At 43.5% G+C, this 17858-nt stretch overlaps 1 protein-coding gene across 3 annotated transcripts in view; it reads right to left on the reverse strand.

The window, feature by feature from the left end:
* PRRT1 (proline rich transmembrane protein 1) overlaps window positions 1–17858 on the reverse strand; it is a 76996-nt gene that overhangs the window by 50320 nt on the left and 8818 nt on the right. For 2 of the 3 annotated variants that reach the window (XM_073598415.1, XM_073598416.1), the window contains exon 2: window positions 9790–10109. In XM_073598415.1, coding sequence (XP_073454516.1) covers window positions 9790–10109 — 320 coding nt within the window. Of the gene's footprint in view, window positions 1–9789; window positions 10110–12723; window positions 13090–17858 lie in introns of those variants that run through there. The other variant, XM_073598417.1, reaches the window with a different exon arrangement.

Consider the following 17858-nt stretch of genomic DNA (forward strand, 5'->3'; position numbering starts at 1 on the left):
TTTTTTCTGACATGTTGGTGTTACATCTTTCACTTGGATTTTATAAGTTGCACTGAGTAAATACAGCTGGATAAAACAAAAACTGTGTCTGTCTTCATTTCAGGCTGCAACGCAACAAAATTTGATTATTTTAAAGGGAGTGATTCTTTTCTATACCCACTGTATAGGATATATGAATTTACTTGTTTATTCATTCATTTATTTGATGGATTTATATATGAATTTGATATTTATTTATGTGCCTGTGAATTTATGTTTATATGAGTTTTGATGTTTTGGGTTGGTTCAACTGATGAATTGATACTAATTTCATCACATTTTACACTTAGTGGGTGCTTATCTATTTTTAGGGTAGTGCCACACATTTTATCAACTGAATGTACTTTGTCTTCTGGGGAACACATGAATAAATAAAAATCAAAGCGAGATTTTGATTCTCAAACTATCAATTTAGATTTTCAGGGGACTCCGTCGATGGGATCTTCTCCCCTGTGTTCCCAACTCCGCCCACCTGCCATCACCATTACAAGCAGTTGCACCATTACTGCTTATTTTTCATGGCAGGAGATGCAGGAGCAGTGGTGACACTTCATGCCAGAGTAAGGAACTCATTGCTGGGGTCTCTGAATGTCTAAGGAAAGGAGAAAAAAAAGAGTTTTCTTTGGACTGACCCTTAAGCCCTCGTTCACATTGGAGCAACTTGTCATGCCATTTGACAGGTGACATTGCATGACAAGTCGCACTCTATTGTCAGCAACAGCACTGTTCAAATCGGTGCAATGCCAACTTTGCGGTGCCGCATTGATTTGAAAAAGTGGTTGCACTACTTTTGCCAATTTTAGGTGTGACTTGCATAGACATCTGTGCATGAAGTGACATGCGGCTTTGAATTCATGCGATTTCAGATGAAGTTGTGCTATTTCAAAGCCACATTTAATGTGAACGAGGGGTTAATGCGTTTTTCTCCAACAGCTGTTCACAGATTTAGTATAGAACTACAAAACAGCAAACTGCACTTGATAGCAGAACTCTAGTGTCCTATTACAGATGGTGTAGCTGTGTTGGCATATATGCAAATATAGCAGAAACCTGGCAACTAGGGAAGGATTTTATCCATACCCAGCACACTCCTCGGCATTGCATTTCAGGGGCAAAAGTAACAGACAACAAATGCCATGATATTTAATTGCTTGAAGTCAAGCCAATGAATGATACAATGTACAATTCCAATTATGACAATCAGGCCATGTTCACTTAAGTGGCACTCTCTACTGCCCCTCTGAAAGGCGATCCATGGTAGATTGCTTTTTAGAGGGCAGTAGAGCAGCGGCTTCTAGGCAGTCAGGAGGCGATACACCCATCTTCTGAATGCCGTTTTTTTTCAACCGAACAGGGATTTTCTTATTGAAATTCCAAGCTGTAACCATGAGCCGAGCATTTGGTTGGCGGTTGCATTTGGCGACGGTGCTGCCTGTTATACGCAAAATGCCATATCATTTTCTCCAAGCCGCACAGCATCACGGCTCGGGCAATATGTGCTAGCACCTCCAGGCACCTTTGCACAGTTTAGGTGGGTGGCTAGAGGGGAGGATCAACCATCTGTGTTTATCTTAAAGCAGAATTAAACATTCCTATTCATTTCACCCATGGAAGCTGCCATCTTGGCCTATGTTTGATCTGCAACTGCCATGATGCTGCACATGTGATCAGCAGTGGTGGATGGTGCTCAAAATTTTTGGGGGGCGCAAACAAACTGAAAAATTCTGAAAAAAATCCCATCAAATGCAGCTTCACTGTACCATCAATCGCCGCCACTGTGCCCTCAAACGCAGCCACTGTGCCCCATAAAATGCAGCCGTTGTGCCCATCAATTGCCGCCACTGTGCCATCAAACGCAGCCACTGTGCCATCCAACGCAGCCATTGTGCCCATCAAACACAGTCACTGTGCCCCATAAAGTGCTGCAATTGTGCCCATCAATTGCCACCGCTGTGCCCATCAATTGCCACCACTGTGCCCATCAAACGCAGCCACTGTGTCCATCAATTGCCGCCACTGTGCCAACAAATGCAGCCACTGTGCTATCAATTGCCGCCACTGTGCCCATCAATTCCCCCACTGTGCCATCAAACGCAGCCATTGTGCCCATCAATTGCCGCCACTGTGCCCAATCAAACGCAGCAACTGTGCCATATCAAATGCTGCCAGCGTGCCCCCCGCCCGCCCACCGTCTGCACTTTCCTGTCTCGGTGGGAAAGCTCTTAATGCGCCCTTAATGCACAGGCCACCACTGGCGATCAGATATGACACCAGTTATTGGATGGTTTGACAGTTTGGATGAGGACACAAGCTTTAGTTAGTTTAGTTCTGATTTATGATTTACTGCTGCTCAGCGGCTCTGGGCTTCATAACTTGTCAGTCTCCAGCAAGAAGAAACAGGTACAATGCTGGAAGCAATTTACAGCACACACTAATTTTGGTAGCATAATCATTAATGTGGAATGTATGTTCCTAAATAATGAACTTTATTTTTTATCACGTTGTTGTGGGTAAAGTTCTGCTTTAAGGGCCAGTTCACACCACATGCAGTCCAGGGCCTTTTTTTTCTGCATCAGCAACAGCTTACCAATTCTTAGATGTGATGGTTGCATTAGTTCACTTTTTAAGGCTTTCTTTCTTCTATTTTCATCTGGTGATCTGGTCAGTAAGTCTGTTGCTTTTAATGGGCATACCTGTACGTCCTCTTTAAGACCCGGGGATAGCAAGGGGAAGTGCCTATATAAGCAAGGCATTTCCCTGTTCTGGCTTGTGTCATGACAGAGATCACCGCTCCCTGTCATCGGGAGCGGTAATCGCTCTCATGTGACTTGAAGCCCTTCCCCCACAGTTAGAATCACTCCCTAGGACACACTTAACCCCTTCATCGCCCCCTAGTGGTTAACCCCTTCACTGTCAGTGTCATTTACACAATAATCAGTGCATTTTTATAGCACTGATCGCTGTATAAATGACAATGGTCCCAACATAGTGTCAAAATTGTCCGATGTGTCCGCCATAATGTCACAGTCTCGATAAAAATCGCAGATCGCCGCCATTACTATTAAAAAAAAAAAATTAAAAATAAAAATGCCATAAAACTATCCCCTGTTTTGTAAATGCTATAACTTTTGTGCAAACCAATCAATATACGCTTATTGCGATTTTTTTACCAAAAATATGTAGAATACGTATCGGCCTAAACTGAGGAAAAAAAATGTTTTTTTTTATATATTTTTGGGGGATATTTATTATAGCAAAAATAAAAAATAATGCGTTTTTTCTCAAAATTTACGCTCTTTTTTTGTTTCTAGCGCAAAAAATAAAAGACGCAGAGGTGATCAAATACCACCAAAAGAAAGCTCTATTTGTGGGTAAAAAAGGACGTGAATTTTGTTTGGGTGCAACGTCGCACGACCGCGCAATTGTCAGTTAAAGCGATGCAGTGCCGAATCGCAAAAAGTGCTCTGGTCAGGAAGAGGGTAAAATCTTCTGGGGCTGAAGAGGTTAATCCAGAGTGGGGGGGGGGGGGCACTCTAATACAGGAGGCGTGATACCGGCCAGATCACCAGGTGAAAACAGAGGGGGGGAGAGCCAAGGAAAAGAAAACTGATGCAGCCACCACATCTAAGGATGGGCGGCAACGACACTCATTGATTTTCTATGAGGCCTCTGTTGTCAGCTGTCCCTCCTCTCCCCCGGTGCTGGGAGCCGATCATGTGACCGCACTGGAGCACCATCAGAATAGGTAAGTATAAGCATCTTCATTCTACAGGGAAGGTGAAATAGGACTTAGAAGGAAGGTGAGTACAAGTTTAACCCATTCATGCCTAAGCCTTTTTTCTTTTTTTTGTGCTTACAAGTTAAAATCTGCATTTTCTGCTAAAAAAAGACATAGAACCCCCAAACATTATATATATATATATATATATATATATATATATATATATATATATATATATATTTTTTTTTTTTAGCAGAGACCCTATAGAATAAAATGGCAATCGTTGCAATATTTTATGTCAAATGCTATTTGCGCAGCTGTCTTTCAAATACAATTTTTTGGGAAGAAATACACTTTCATAAATAAAAAAACAAAAAAAAACAAAAAAAAAAACCAGTAAAGTTAGCCCAATTTTGTTGTATAATGTGAAAGATGATGTTACGCCGAGTAAATAGATACCCAACATGTCATGCTTTAAAATTGCGCACACACTCGTGGAATGGCGACAAACTACGGTACGTAAAAATCTCCATAGGTGACGCTTTAAAAATTTCTACAGGTTACCAGTTTAGAGTTACAGAGGAGGTCTTGTGCTAGAATTATTGCTCTCGCTCCAACGATCGATACCTCACATGTGTGGTTTGAACACGGCTTACATTAGGGGGCGTGACTTACGTATGCGTTCACTTCTGGGCACGAGCACGGAGGATGGGGCGCTTAAAAATGATTTTTTTTCTGATCACTTTTATTGCTGTCAAAAGGAATGTAAACATCCCCTGTGACAGTAATAGGCAGGGACAGGTACTCTTTATGGAGAGATCTGGAGACTCTATAAGACCCCAGATCTCTCCTTGGAGTTAAAAGCATTCAAAACGCCAAGTTTGGCTGTTTTTAATGCTGTCATTTTTTAAATTAGGCGCCATTAAGTCTCTAGTAAACCGGAAGTGATGTCATGACATTGCTTTTCTGGGTTACTAGATCCGAGACCCAATCAAAGCCGATTCCGGCTCAGTTCGGGTCTCCGGCCAACCGGTGGACGTGCCGGCACTGCCGGCTGGTTGCTCGGGCCTCCTGGTGGGACGGGCGCAGCGGAAGGTGGCAGGAGGAGGGGGGGGTGACCCCTCCCGCTGCTTGTAATAACAGCCAAGCGTCTGCTTAGCCACATCGGTTGTTATTACAAGAAAGCCTCTAAAAAACGGCACCAGGTGATGCCTGCAGCTGCATTCTTCACCCAGGTACAACCCCTTCAAGACGAAGGCAGCATATTTGTGTTACGTCGGCATTAAAGGGTTAAGCTTAGTTAGGAACAGCCTGGAATTTCACTTTAAAGCTGAACTCGGGCCTTTCCCTTAGTTGTCCTTTCCTGTACTGGAATTGCTTACTCCGATTTCACTGCACACTGTGAGCATTTCACAATATGCATGAGAAGCTACAGCAAGTCAGATAGAGCTTGCCTTATTTCTGGTCAGCTCCTTTCATTTATTAGATTTCAGTTCTTCCAGTCATAGGGGCTCAGTATCACATGCAGGTGTTACCTAGGGCAAATTGAATGCAAATACAGCCTGCTTAGGAACACTCATTCTTTCACTTTGACACCCTCCTATCTAGGTATTTAAAATGTGCATAACTCCTCCCAAAAGCAAGCCCACAGCTTGCATGATTGCTGGGGGCTGTTGAGCAAAGGACTGAGGCAGGGTGCTGTGATGTTTTTAGAAATCTACATACAGAACCCTGCTCCCACCAACAATGATCTGCCTGCATTGCATACAGAAGCATAGAGACCCAGTGATGACGCTCACTGGGTCTAAAATAAGGTATGCAATGAAAACGGAAAGGTTTTATTTAGAAATATCATTACCATTGTAACACTGTGCATTGTTACTGTAATGCAGATCTTTATTTTGACCATAAGATGGCAGTGTTCAACAACTCTGTTTATTGCAATGTCCAATACAAGAGTGCAGGGTCGCTGGAACTTGTATGCTGGAAGCAGAACTTTTCCTACAGCTTAGCTGAGATCAAACTACACAGCCCAGGAGCACTTTCCAGGGGGCGGGGGTATATAAACGAAAAAGCCCGGGAACACAAGGTGGGGAGAAAGAAAGACTTGGCTGCTGGAAGGACATGTGAAGGGGAGCTGTGTGGAGCCATGTGGGCCTGGGCTGGGCCAGGAAGCCACGGGTGCCATCGGAAAGCCGGGTGACCTGAGAAGGCAGACTAGTGAAGACCTGCTCACTGTCAGATTGGGAGGTCATCATCGCCGCCGCATCTTTAAATAGCAAAGGGGGCCCCCTAGCTCATCCCACACTTTACTTGGCATAGGGATGGGGTGAGAGGGTTCCTAACCCACGTAATGTTACCCTTGTTGCAAGTGTGTTTCCTGTGAAGTTACTCCAAGTTTAAGGACACTGTACAAGACAGGCATCTACAATCGACACAGATACCATAGCCCCATCTATTGCTGCAGTCTGCCATGCTTATGCAATCTACACATGTGCCAGAGCTCATCCATTGCAGTCTACCACTCTTAACTGCTTCTACCAATACTACCTGCAGGTTATCTGACAGAGTTAACCCTACTATCCCATGCTAGGCAGAACTTGTGTTTACTTTAGCCCAAGTTTAGGCCACCTAAAGGGACATACATCATACAATCCTCCCACCTCTCTTTTCTTAAAGTGACCGCTATCAGCAATTTAACCACCAAAGTGACTCTTGTCTACATATCAACATTCTTAAAGTGACCTTTCCTACCAATCCTGCATACAAAGGAGAACTCTGCAAATGACTTTACCACTAAAAGGGATTAATCTGTTTCCTTAACACCTTAAAGGGACTGCACCCTTCACTGCGTGCCAACTAAGGGCCCCAACTAAGCCGGCAAAAAGAAGCCAATACATAGTTTTAGTTGTGGGTGGTAGCTTTAACAAACATTCTGAAGCTTAAACTTTTGTCTCTTCTAATTGAGGGTCTACAAGTGAGTTATACCCCGTACACACGGTCGGACCTTGATCGGACATTCCGACGACAAAATCCGTCACATTTTTTCCGACGGATTTTGGCCCAAACTTGTCTTGCATACACACGATCGCACAAATTTGTCGGAAAATCCGATCGTTCAGAACGAGGTGACGTGCAACACGTATGTCGGGACTATAAATGGGCCAGTAGCCAATAGCTTTCGTCTAGTAATTTATTTTGAGCATGCGTGGCACTTTGTGCGTCGGATTTGTCTACACACGATCGGAATTTAAACGATCGGATTTTGTTGTCGGAAAATTTTATAGCCTGCTCTCAAACTTTGTGTGTCGGAAATTCCAACGGAAAAAGTCCGATGGAGCCCACACACGATCGGAATTCCCGTCAACAAAATCCGATCATACATTTTCCGTCGGAAAGTCCGACCGTGTGTACAGGGCATTAGCCTTGTGTTTTTTCTTTTACTCCTTTCTTTGCTCACTTGATGAAAATCTCTCAGTCCTAGAGCTATTGTTTACTGTACATCTTCAGTACTGCAGGATAGGTGGGCATGTCCTAAAGGGGGTACTGTGCTTTGTTTGCATTGTTTCTTTACTGTATTAACCTCGCTTAGGCAGCCCATAGATGGTGCAAATTTCTTTCCTGCAACTGCGGATTGCAGGAAAGAAATTTGCACGATTCCCCCATCAACACAGACAGTGCTGACAGGGGTATCCCTCCTGCCGAGCCATCGTCTGCTCCCTCTGGGAGCAGACAGTGATTATTGCTAGCGGCTATAGCAGCCGCTTGTGATAATCGCAAGCGAATCCGACAGGCTGGTTGTACCCAAGTTGATTGATCGATCAACTTGGTACATTCAGCCTGCCCATTAATGGTTCAAATCTCGGCCAGTTCCTGCTGAACCGACCGAGATTCGAACCGTGTATGGCCAGCCTTAGCAATAGTTTCAGTTAACTGTATTCTTTGCCTGCCATACTATTCTTTGGTTGTAAAGCCTCAAGGTTTTTCACCTTATTGCATTCTATGCATTAAGGTGAAAAACCTTCTGTGCTGCAGCTCCCCCTAGACCTCCCTTTTTTCTTATCTGAGCCGATCCAGCGAAGTGCATGAGCGCAGTGGCTCCAGCTGCTGTCTCTCTCCTCATTGGACAGATTGATAGCAGCAGGAGTCATTGGCTCCCTCTGCTGTCAATCAGATCCAGTGACACGAGAGCGGGGGGGGGCGGGGCTGATTCCCGCTGTCTTTGTCAATGGACGCCGCAGCAGGACTCAGGATCAAGCCCACAGGGGTGAAAGTGACTATCCATGGATACACCCAATGAAGTGGAGGGGCCCGGAGCGCCGACGGGGGATTCCAGAAGAGGAGACTAGGGGCTGCTCTGTGCAAAACGATTGCACGAAGCAGGTAACTATAACATGTTTGTTTTTTTTTTTTTTTAAAACGAGGGTTTACAACCCCTTTGGTACTTATCCCCGGGTCACACTGCCGCGACTTTGAATCCGACATGCCGGCGTGACTTAATCGCGGCTTGCATATGACTTTTTTACCAGAAGTCAATGCAAGTCGTATTGAAGTTGCACCAAAAGTAGTGCAGGAACCTTTTTTCTAAATCGCAGTGACTCAAGTCGCTCCGATTAGACTGGTTCAATTGCTGCTAATGGGTCTGGACTTGTCATGCGACTTTGAACTCTCTTGTTGCATGACAAGTCGCGGCAGTGTGAACCAGGGCTTAATCATTTATTTTACAAGTGTGTGCGTATTTTAATTTGTGTGCCAGCCAGGAAACTACCTGGCCAAGGTACTTTGGTGGTGTCAGCAGGGTTGGTGCTCTGCCCAGGGCTTAGTGACAAACAGAGAACCCAAATATTCCAGCGTCTCCTGCGGGGGGTAGCGCTACACCATGTTGATGATGGGAGAGAAGAGAAATAAGGAAGGACTAATATAACCTGATTAAACTTCAGCTTTAAAATGTACGACCAGCCAAAACTTTTTGAATGTAGTGTGGATGGATTAGAACTCCTGTTGGGTCTTTACAGCTATCTAAGTATAGCAGGCGAAAGCTAGAACCCCTGTCATTTTTTTTTTTCTGTCTGTGTCACTACCGAGGGAGCTCATTTCCTGTCTGGTGAAACCAGACAGGAAGTGAGGGTAGATGTCTCTTACGGGGCCTCGGATGGCAGTAATAACCAGAGCATGATTGTTATTCTTCCACACCATACAAAACAAAAAACAAAAAAAAAAAAAAAAGGTTCAACTATGAAAGAATTATAATATCCCTGTTATTTAGCTTTTGTTACTTGAGAGTCAGCTACCTGACTACATGCTGACAACCGCATGATATCAGCATGGTGTCAGGCAGCAGACAGTGAGCACCAGTCAGACCTCAGAGAACCTTTCTCCCTTGACTCTATTAAGCAAAAATCCGGCTCAGGCAAAGCAGGTAAAGCACAATAGGAGAGTGTTATATAAATCCTTCATGGGTAAGTCTGCACAGGTACATACCTCCCAACTTTTTGAGATGGGAATGAGGGACACCTATCAGCAAAAGTATGCAGGCATAGGACACACCCCTTGCCAAGCCCCCTTAAAGGAGAATTGTACAAAAAAACAAGATTGGTTGAACCCGCAATTGCTTTTTTTTACCACTACTATTCCTTTATATTGGCTTTTGGAATTTACAAATGCAACAATTTAGAAATCAGATGAAAGGTTTAGCACTAGAAAACAGTATTTGATAGATAAAAAGTGCATTTTATATACAACTATATAGATCAGACCAAAATGAGGGACAAATGAGGAGTAATGAGGGACAGAGGGACATTGCTCCAAATCAGGGACAGTTCCTCCAAATCAGGGACAGTCCCTCGAAATCAGGGACAGTCCCTCGAAATCAGGGACAGTCCCTCGAAATCAGGGACAGTTGGGAGCTATGCAGGTATATTGAACTTGAATATTCAGATCCTTGCCCAGTTGTGAGTGATTCTCTTTAAAGTCAATCTTTCATGCAAACTGTGTTTGAATTTCTCTTTCACCTCTTATGCAGTACTTACCGTTCCCATGGGGTATACTGGAACATAGGCCGTGCAGGGTTGAAGGTGCATTGGATACCCGGCGGGTTGTTGCACATACCCTCCTACTGGCATGGTCCCCGTGGGAGTGTGCGTCTGCACCACATACCCCTGGGGGGTTGGTGGTGGGCCTGTGAAAGGCGTTTCCTGTAGGTATCCTTGGGCGTCCTGGCGGGGAAGGGTGGCGTTGGATGGCTGGGGTGGTGGATCATTATAACCTGGAATAACCCCATTGCAGGGGCCTTCCCCTCCGGGCTGATTATAAGGTGGGGGAGAGCTGTGGGGTCCGGAGTCTGGAGGGCCTGGGGAAAGCAAGGAGAAAGAGAGAGAGAGTGAGACAAGGGGAAATAAATAGAGGGGAAGACAAAAAGGAAAGTAAGGGAAGGAAAGAAAAAAAGAAGCAAAAAATAGAGAGAGATAAGACAGGGAGACAAGTGAATAGAAAAAAAAGGAATTCAAGTGTTACTAAACCCACAACAGTAAGATCAGTCTGTATATGCAGCAAAGAATGCTTGTTATACCCACTGTAGAACCTAAGGGGTTAATCGTCTGCATTGTGTAAAAAAGCTGTTTGATCCTGCCTGGCTTTTCTGATACTCCCCTTCTTCTACACTCCCCAATCTATCTCCTAATAGAACAGAGGCTAGGGGACAAGCTGCACATGCTCAGTTTGGTGTGTATTGCTGGAGAGTTTTGTTTTTCTTGGGTGCATGTGATCAGCACAGGGCCAATCAGCGCTGTCCAGACAGAGGGTCAGGGGTCCTGCAGCCTCATAGGACAGTCAGAGCAGAATGAAAACTCCTCCTACAAGATTTAACCAAACACTGACAGAAGTCATAAGACTGCTATATACTGATGACGAGAGGAAAAGGCATGTAGCAGTTTTATATTTACTAAAACTATTGCATTTCCATGTTCTGTGGACTGTGGGAGACCAGATATAGTGAATGCAGGGTCCTGGGTTTAGTAACACTCTAAGACACAGAGAAGTCAAACGGAGGAAGAAAGAAAAAAAAAAAGAAAGAAAAACAGAAAGAAAAAGAGGGCGAGAGTTAAAGAAAGAAAGAAAGCAAAAGAAAGAAAGAAAAGCAGGAATGAAAAAGAGAAGGAAGGAATAAACGAAAAGGAGGAATGAAAAAAGGAAAGGAAAGAAGGAAAAAGCCAAAGGGAGTTAGAGAGAGAAGTGAGGGAGTCACAGAGAGAGGGAGAAGGAGAAAGGATATGAGTGGGAGGTAGAGAGGGAGTGACAGAGGAAAAGTGAAGGAGAGGGAATAAAAGAGAGAAAAAAGCAGAAAAGAGGAAATAAGAGATGGAGATAGAGAGGGAGACCAGTGGAAAGAGAGGAAGAGAGAGAAACAGATGGAGGGAAGAAAAAGAAGAAAACCAAATAAGAAAAAAACATTGGAAGGAAGGAAGGAAATGGAGGGAATGAAAAAGAGAAAGAAGAGAGGGAGTGACACAGAGGAAAAGTGAAGGTGAGGGAATGAGAGAGAGAGAGAGGGAGAGAGAGAGAGAGAGAGAGAGAAAGAGAGAGAGAGAGACAGAGAGAGCGAGACAGAGAGAGAGAAGAAAGAAGGGAAAAGAAAGAAAGAAGGGAAAAGAAAGAAAGAAAGAAAGAAAGAAAGAAAGAAAGAAAGAAAGAAAGAAAGAAAGAAAGAAAGAAAGAAAGAAAGAAAGAAAGAAAGAAAGAAAGAAAGAAAGAAAGAAAGAAAGAAAGGAAATGAGAGATGGAGAGAGAGAGCACACCCGAGAGAGAAGTGTAAGATAGAGATAGAAGGAGAGAGATAGAGAGAGAAGGACACAGTGAATGTGAGTGACAGAAAGAAAGAGAGAGGAAGAGAAAGAGAGAGAGAAAGTGAAGCGGACACAGATAGGGTGAGAGAGGAGAGGACGCTGTCACACAGAGCTGCAGATTACAACCTCCTGGGGCAATAACAGGTCAGAACACACAAGAAGTGACAGGGACAACCACAGTACTCTATATATAGACACTCAACACATATACTCTATACATACTGTACACACACATATATATATATATATATATCTATATCTATATATATATATAGATATAGATATATATATAGGTTCACAGTATTTTAAACTACCGTACTTGTCAGGGGGACATTGTACATATAAAAATACAGAAGTGGCACATGGTGACATGTACATGTATGTGACACTGGACATCAATATACTGGAAATCAATATATAGGTGACATTAAACATGTATGAATTTATAGGTGACATGCGGTGACATTGGACATGTATGAATACATAGGTAACACCCAGTGACATTGGACATGTATGAACACATAGGTGACACCCAGCGACACTGGAAATGTATGAATACATAGGTGACATGGACATGTATGAATACATAGGTGACACCCAGTGACACTGGGAATGTATTAATACATAGGTAACACCCAGTGACATTAGACATGTATGAATTTATAGGTGACACACTGTGACATTGTACATGTATAAATACATAGGTGACATTGGACATGTATGAATACATAGGTGGCATATGGTGACATCTGTATTTGGACACATACTGATACACACAGAGGTGCCCACAGTGTACCCGGCCTAGCACAGGCTGACATCTAGGGGTGCCAGTCACACACTCACACACAGCCCCCCCATTCTTTCTTCTTCTCCTTGCATCTGACCAGCACCTATATGTCAATGAGGATGACGATGATGACGAAGATGAGGATGGTGATGGACCACCAACACAACACGAGACACACAGACAAGATACGTTATCATTTATTATAGGGCGAGCGGAACACAGGTGCGTGATTTTCTGGAGAAGAACATTTGGAATCGCTCTTAATATCCCCTCCCCATTTTTTTTTTTTTTTTGCTCGGTCCATGAGCGCATCTGTATTCTGATCACTCTCTCACCTGTCTTCTCGCTGGACATATCTCTGGAGGGGGGGGAGGTGTGCTGGTTTTTTTTTTTTGGGGGGTCCTCAGATGGATTTGTCGGGATACGGGGATCTCTCCTCGCCCCCTGTCAGTCTCCCCCCCTCGGTGGCTTGCTCTCTCCTGATCCTGCACCAATTCCTCCTGCAGCAGCAATAGCAGCCTGTCTGTGAGTCGCCCTCCCCTCCTCCTCCTCCTCTCTGGTTCTCCCCCTCGCTCTTCTTTCCTCTGTGATTCCTCCTCTTTTTTCTCTAATTCCCCTTTTCTGTATTTCCCCCCCACTGTTCCTCTCTCCTCCACCTCCGTTTCCACTTCTCTTCCCTCCTCCTTCTCTCCTTTTTTATTTTTTTATTCCTTTTTATTTTATTTTTTTCATCTTTTTATTTTTATTTTTTTTATGTCATCGCTGTCCTGCTGGCTTTTCTCTCTTTTTGATCTCCTCTTAAAGGTCATTTGTCAAAACAATAGACTAGCCTTAAAGATGATGTCAACATTTCTAAGGAAGGCATCAATTGGATTCTCCCCAGGGGGGTGGGGGGGTCCAGATACGGATTTAAATCCCAACTGGGCACTTGTGTATTTACCAGTCAGAGAGATGGTGGAATAATGACACAGGACGGGCGGATGCCAATGCTCCTGCCCTTGATAGAAACGCCATCCTGCGGGAAGGTTCAAGGGACAAATAACTGGAAATGTTACAAATTAGAAAGATAGAAAATTATTTAGATTTAAAGGAAAATGTGACTTATCATCCTACAGATGCTGTTTTTTTTTTTTTATATCATAATAATATATGAAGTACACAAAACACCACCCATAAACAAAAATTAATAGTATTGCAGCTTACCAGTCCTTAGATGTGGTGGCTGCATTCATTTTTGTTTTTCACAGTTATTTTTTTTTTTAACCACTTGCCACCCATGGCAATTCTGACACTTCTTTCCTACATGTATTTTTTTTTTTTTGATAGAAAATTACTCAGAACCCCCAAATATTATATATATATATATATATATATATATATATATATATATATATATATATATATATATATATATATATATATATATTTTAGCAGAGACCCTAGAGAATAAAATGGCAGTTATTGCAATTTTTTATGTCACACCATATTTGGGCAGCAATTTTTCAAACGTGTTTTTTTTTAGAAAAAAAACAAAAAACACTTTCATGAATTAAAAAAAAAACACAATATTTTCCCCATTTTTTTTTTGTATAATGTGAAAGATGATGTTACTCCAAGTAAATAGATACCTAACATGTCACGCTTTAAAATTGCGCACACTTGTGGGACGGCACCAAGCTTCGGTACGTAAAAATCTCCATAGGCAACGCTTTAAACATTTATACAGGTTATCTGTTTAGAGTTACAGAGGAGGTCTAGTACTAGAATTATTGCTCTCGCTCTAGCGATGGCAGCGATACCGCACATGTGGGGTTTGAATATCGTTAACATATGGGGGCGCGACTTACGTATGCATCCACTTATGCGTGCGAGCACACAGGGCACTTTAATAAAAAAATTTTTTTTTTTTATTGTTTATTTTATTTTTACACTTCCCCTTTAATTTTTTATCACTTTTATCCTTATTACAAGGATTATAAACATAGCTTGTAATAGGAATAGGGCATGACAGGTCCTCTTTACAGTGAGATCTGGGGTCTATAAATCCCCACATCTCTCCTCTATGCTGGAAAGCCTGAGATAAAAAAAAACATTTCCAGCAAAAAACGGCAGTGTTTACATCTGCCGGCACCGGAAGTGACCTCATGACATCGCTTCTGGCCTCCGAGGGTCATAGAGATGAGATCAGCTCTATGGTAAATTACCATTGGATTAATTCTCCGACTCCACTATCCAAGGGCGAGACCGGAGAAGCAGTCGCTATGATGGCTTTTACATTGCAGGGAATCGCCTACTGTAAAAAAATGATATCTGTATGATACTTGCAGTTGTAGGCATCATTCAGATATAGCCACTTCAAGTCCCCGACGTCATATGATGTCAACAAGGGAAGTGGTTAACCTGGTGATCCTGCCATTAACTAACTTCCTGTCCTAAGGTGACAACCGTACTAAGCAGAATTGTCACCCTAGGACAGGGAGTGCATTAGGACTACATAACACTTTGTCAGGACTACATAACACCTCCCTTTCTTCTCCATAACAAGGGGAGGTGTTTTAACCACTTCCGGACCACCGCATGCCGATATACGTCCGCACTTTGAAGAAGGATATCTTTGTTATGGCAGCATCTAGCTGCCATAACCCCGGTATCATCTTCTTCAGCGTGCGGTCCGGTTTCCGATAATAGTGGTCTCTGCGGTAGATTCGCCGCAAGATCACTTTTATCGGAGGCGGGAGAGGGGTCCCCTCCCGCCGCGCTCCAGTGCCCTCTGCCACCCTCCGCCCCTTATTGGAGCCGTCGGTAGCGGCGGAGGCGATCGGATGCTTCTCTTTCCTGGGTATGGAGACGAGTGAGGGGAAGATGGCCCCCACCCGTCTCCATATCACTGCAGGGCGGAAGCGACGTCAAAATGTCACTTCTACCCATAGCTCTTAAAGGGACATTTTTTTTTCAAATGACAACATTTTTTATTGCATTTTAGTGTAAATATGAGATTTGAGGTCTTTTTGATCCCAGATCTCATATTTAAGAGGTCCTGCCATGCTTTTTTTCTACAAGGGATGTTTACATTCCTTGTAATAGGAATAAAAGTGACACATTTTTCTTTTAAAAGAACAGTGTAAAAATGAAAAATAAAAGGTAAAATAAATAAGAAAATTACATTTTTAAACGCGCCCCGTCACGCCGAGCTCGCATGCAAAAGCAAATACGTGAGTAGCGCCCACATATGAAAACGGTATTCAAACCACACATGTGAGGTATTGCCGCGATCGGTAGAGTGAGAGCAATAATTCTAGCCCTATACCTCCTCTGTAACTCAAAACATGCAACCTGTACAATTTTTTTAACGCCGCCTGGAGATTTTTAAGGGTAAAAGTTTGTCACCATTCCACGAGTGGGTGCAATTTTGAAGCGTGACATGTTGGATATCAATTTACTCGGCGTAACATTATCTTTCACATTTAAAAAAAAAAATTGGCCTAACTTTACTGTTGTCTTATTTTTTAATTCAAAAAAGTGTATTTTTTCCAAAAAAAGTGAACTTGTAAGACCGCTGCGCAAATACAGTGTGACAGAAGGTATTGCAACGACCGCCATTTTATTCTCTAGGGTGTTCGAAAAAAATATATATAATGTTTGGGGTTCTAAGTAATTTTCTAGCAAAGAAAACCTGTTTTTAACTTGTAAACAACAAATCTCAGAAAGAGGCTCGGTCCTTAAGAGGTTAAAGCATGCGCTGAAACTTCTCTCTCTCTCTTGTTTTTCTTCCTGCTCAGGCTCCATACTTCTCGATCTGTTATGGGCTCGGGAAGTTCAGGCTTTAAGCCTCGTACACAGGATCAGAAAATCGTACCAAAAATACCACTTTCGAAGCGATCGTAAGATAATCAGATCGTTGAAGTCCACGGAGTTAGCAGGAAACAATGCTAACTGATAACAGTCTAGAGGCAGAGAGTGTAGGAAGTTATCAGCTCACAGGATCTCTGGCTGGATGACCAGCTTATTATAATTTTTGCACTTATGGAATAGATTTGATAAAATACTATTGGTTGTATATTTACAAGGACAAAAGGAAGCAAATTAGAAATGTATTGTTAAGAGTGTGTACAAACACTTACAAACATACAAACAAAATCAAATCCTCTCCTTCCCGGGGTTAAATGCTCATTACGTCTAGGGGTGCCAGAAGGAGAAATACTTACATTATGCCCCACTTCAGCATGGTCCCACCATGGTACGACCCGGTCCCATGAAGCCTCCTCTCTAAGCCACCCACGCCCAACGTCACACACTTGCAGGCAGGTGCAGTCTACTTTCTCCACTGCAAGTGGCACTCATCCGCAGCGGCCCTGTAGCTGGAGAGGAAGTCACGAGGAACACAGTTCCTCTACGGCTTCCTAAGTCACTGGAAAAGCAATCCAGTTGGATGATGTCACCCTGTGTGACTCTGGCAGCCATCTTGGGTCAGGCAGAGCCTATTTAACCACTTGCCTACTGGGCACTTCCACCCCCTTCCTGCCCAAGCCAATTTCCAGCTTCCACTGCTGTCGCACTTTGAATGACATTTTTTGGTAAACAAACAAAAAAATACCAAACATTTGAAGAAAAAAAAAGTTTTTCTTAGATTCTGTTATAACATTTTGCAAATAAGTCATTTTTCTCCTTCACTGATGTGTGCTGATGAGGCTGCACTGATAGGCATTGATGAGGCGTCACTGATGGGCATTGATGAGGCGGCACTGATGAGGCTGCACTGATGGGCATTGATGAGGCGGCGCCGATGAGGCTGCACTGATGGGCATTGATGAGGCGGCACTGATGGGCACTGGTAAGCTGCACTAAGGGGCATTGATGAGGTGGCACTGATGGGCACTGGTAAGCTGCACTAAGGGGCATTGATGAGGTGGCACTGATGGGCACTGATGAGGCAGCACTAATGGGCACTAATAGGCGCCATTGATAGGTGGCACTAATGGGCACTGACAGGCATCACTGATATGCATTGAAAGACAGCACTGACAGGCATTACTAATGGGCATTGAAAGGCAGCATTGATGGGCACTGAGAGGCAGCACTGATGGGCACTGATAATTAGGGCACTGATGATATCAGTGTAGATGTCCTCTGTGTGTATTGCCACTTATCGGCTCTCCTCTTTTCACCTGCTGTCAGCGGGAGGAGAGGAATGCTGATAACCGGCAAATCCTGTTTATACTGTGATTGGACACAGCTGATCACATGGTAAAGGGCTGCTGTGATTGGCCCTCTATCCGAAGGCCAGGGGCGAGCAGGGAGGTAGAGTTCTGACCTGTCCCTACTCTACCAATTTGCATTTGTCTGTTAGGGTAGGGAAAGGTTCCTGACAAGGAGGGAAAGAGTAGGTTCGCAACTCCTTAGGACATCATCCTGCTTGGGCACAAGACAGCCAAGCCGCATTTTTGCTCTCTTTAGAGACGCCCGGTAGATA

Source organism: Aquarana catesbeiana, linkage group LG09 (genome assembly GCF_042186555.1).
Source record: "Aquarana catesbeiana isolate 2022-GZ linkage group LG09, ASM4218655v1, whole genome shotgun sequence".
Classification (NCBI taxonomy): domain Eukaryota; kingdom Metazoa; phylum Chordata; class Amphibia; order Anura; family Ranidae; genus Aquarana; species Aquarana catesbeiana.